At 42.3% G+C, this 2,500-nt stretch overlaps 1 protein-coding gene across 1 annotated transcript in view; it reads left to right on the forward strand.

Annotated features, from left to right (window-relative positions):
* The window catches only part of LOC115828243 (roundabout homolog 2-like), a 70,799-nt gene that overhangs the window by 51,812 nt on the left and 16,487 nt on the right, over positions 1–2,500 (forward strand). Inside the window, exon 15 of the mRNA XM_030792196.1 lies at positions 389–620. Within this exon, the coding sequence (XP_030648056.1) occupies positions 389–620 (232 nt within the window). The remainder of the gene's footprint in view (positions 1–388; positions 621–2,500) is intronic.

Raw genomic sequence — 2,500 nt, forward strand, 5'->3', positions numbered from 1 at the left:
TTCTGCCTCCCTTAGCAGAGTGAGTTCAACTATGCCATTCCATGAAAAAAAGCTCCTCATAGAAACAGCCCATCTCATTGTTTTAATCCACTCCATTTGAATGGAGCGATAGGGCCCACTCGTTAATCGTGATTGGTCTGCAGGAGTCACTGGGTTTGTATTTAAACAGTCCAATCAGCTGAAGAACCTTTTTTTTTTTTTTTTTGCTTTTTTTTTCCCATTGGTACCCTTCTTGGCAAAATCCTTGGCCTTGAGTTTGACCTCAAATTAGGAGTATCTGTTTTTTTAAGCAAGATTTGAAGTGTTTAGTGTTAGTTCTTTTTTTTTTTCTTTTCTTTTTTTAATCCCTCTCTTTCCTCTTGTTCTTCTCGCTCACTTTCCGCTGCAGGTCGAAAACCCGTCTCAGTTCATCCAGGGATATCGCGTACTGTACAGGCAAACCTCAGGACTGCCCTCCCCGGGAGCTTGGCAGAGCCAGGACCTGAAGGTCCCCTCACAGCGTGATATCACCCTGACCGATCTAAAGAAAGGAGTGGTCTACGAAATCAAAGTGCGGCCCTACTTCAACGAGTTTCAAGGAGCAGACAGCGAGTCCATGACTGCACGCACCCTAGAGGAAGGTAAACAAGAAAATATTGTCCTAGCACTGGCGTTACGACCATTATGGCCCTGAAAGCCATAAGCCATTAGGGACTTTTTTTCAAGACTTTATATTGCTCTCCAACACTTATCTATTTGGGGACTTCTCATCAAAAATGCTATCATTATAGACAGAATTATTGGGAAACAAATTGAAATAATCACTAGGAATATATGTTAAATATTAATGCACAGTATCAAATAAAGTACCTTTGAACTATCCTAAATACAGCCAAATCATAGAATAATGCGAGTTACACCAGTACTTGGCAAGTGAGAGTACAACAGCTTGAAAGCTGACTTTTAATTGGATATCGACTAAGCTGGTGTCATGTTGGGGTGAGAACAAGTTTCTTCAACCAAAACTCATCCACAAAGAGAGCAATGAAAAAAAAAAACATTTAGACTTTTCTTTTTCATAATTATAGAGGGGGCTTTGTGAATGTTTGGAGTGTAGCACACTTGGTGAATCAGTTTATCACATTTTCTAACATTTGTAATGTTTTGTAGACACACTAGAAACCTGCAGTCTGTCAGTAGATTACACAGATAAAGCAAGTCTTCTTTTACTGAAACTTATTTATTGTATAACAGTTAGTTCACATTTCATCTGTGAGGCATAGCAAGGTGAAATCAAATTAGCAACCACTCAGGCATTGTAGCCAGTAGCCTACTGCTAGCTTCACCAAAACTGCTACGTTATTGATGTGATTACATAGAACCTGAAGGACATTCAGGAGTGGTAAACTTTGCCTTGGCTGTCTTGACACATTTCCTCTCACAGTCCTGGCTCTTCTCGATGAAAGGATGCCCATATCCTGACCTTGTACTTTTTCAGAAAGAGAAAAGAGTGACAGTTGTTGTCTATTAGTTTCATTCAGGGACGAGCTGGGTAAAATAGTTGATCTTGAAACCTCGTGCTGTCTGCTTTTCAAACAGCATCTCCCAAAGCAAGGCTTAAAGTCGGTTCTCTGTTGCCGGTGCATGTATGAATGGTGCGTGTATGAAAGGTGCATGTATAATCGAATGAGCGAGCGAATGACAGAGCACCATTTTTTGATTGAAGATGTTCAATTAACCTATTACTTAAAAGTTAATTAACCAAAACTAATCAATTTGACATATTAACCGTGATATATTACACCCTGTTGCCCAGGCAAAACAGGCCTGATGACAAAAAAGAACATGAATAATGCATGTTACTACATACCTCTGCACACAGACACACCCGAACCCTGAGCAGCAGTAGCCTGCGACAGGGTGGAAAACTCAGCTCTGCAGAGGAGTGCGACAGGCCAGTGGGTCTCAGTGGGTGGTTATGTCTCATCTGACACACATTTTCTTCTGCCACACACACACACACACACGCACGCGCACACACACATACGCACGCGCACACACACACACACACACACACACACACACACACACACACACATACACACACTCACTCTGAGCTGAACCCCTGCTGAGACTCTGTCACCCAGACTGCCATGTCCCTGTCTAAAACTGCCAGCTTCTTCTGTCTGCATTCTAATACTTTTCTCAATTCCACACACACACACACACACACACACACACATACACACACACTTTTCTGTCTGTCTCTCTCTCTCTCTCTCTCTCTCTCTCTCTCTCTCTCTCCCTTATACTGTCTGCCCCTCTTTTACACAGGCACATTCATTGCTTGAAGTGAGTGAGAAATTTATTAGAGATTACAGAGTTCACACTGATTCATGGGGCTCTTGTCCATTAACACAATTAGTGTGTTAGGGCCTGGATTTTAACAGGAGCTCTGTGAGTGAGCACGCTCACTCTCACATTCTCGCCCCCTCCATAAAGGAGCATTTGGAGTGGGAGG

This window comes from Chanos chanos, chromosome 15 (genome assembly GCF_902362185.1).
Source record: "Chanos chanos chromosome 15, fChaCha1.1, whole genome shotgun sequence".
Lineage (NCBI taxonomy): Eukaryota > Metazoa > Chordata > Actinopteri > Gonorynchiformes > Chanidae > Chanos > Chanos chanos.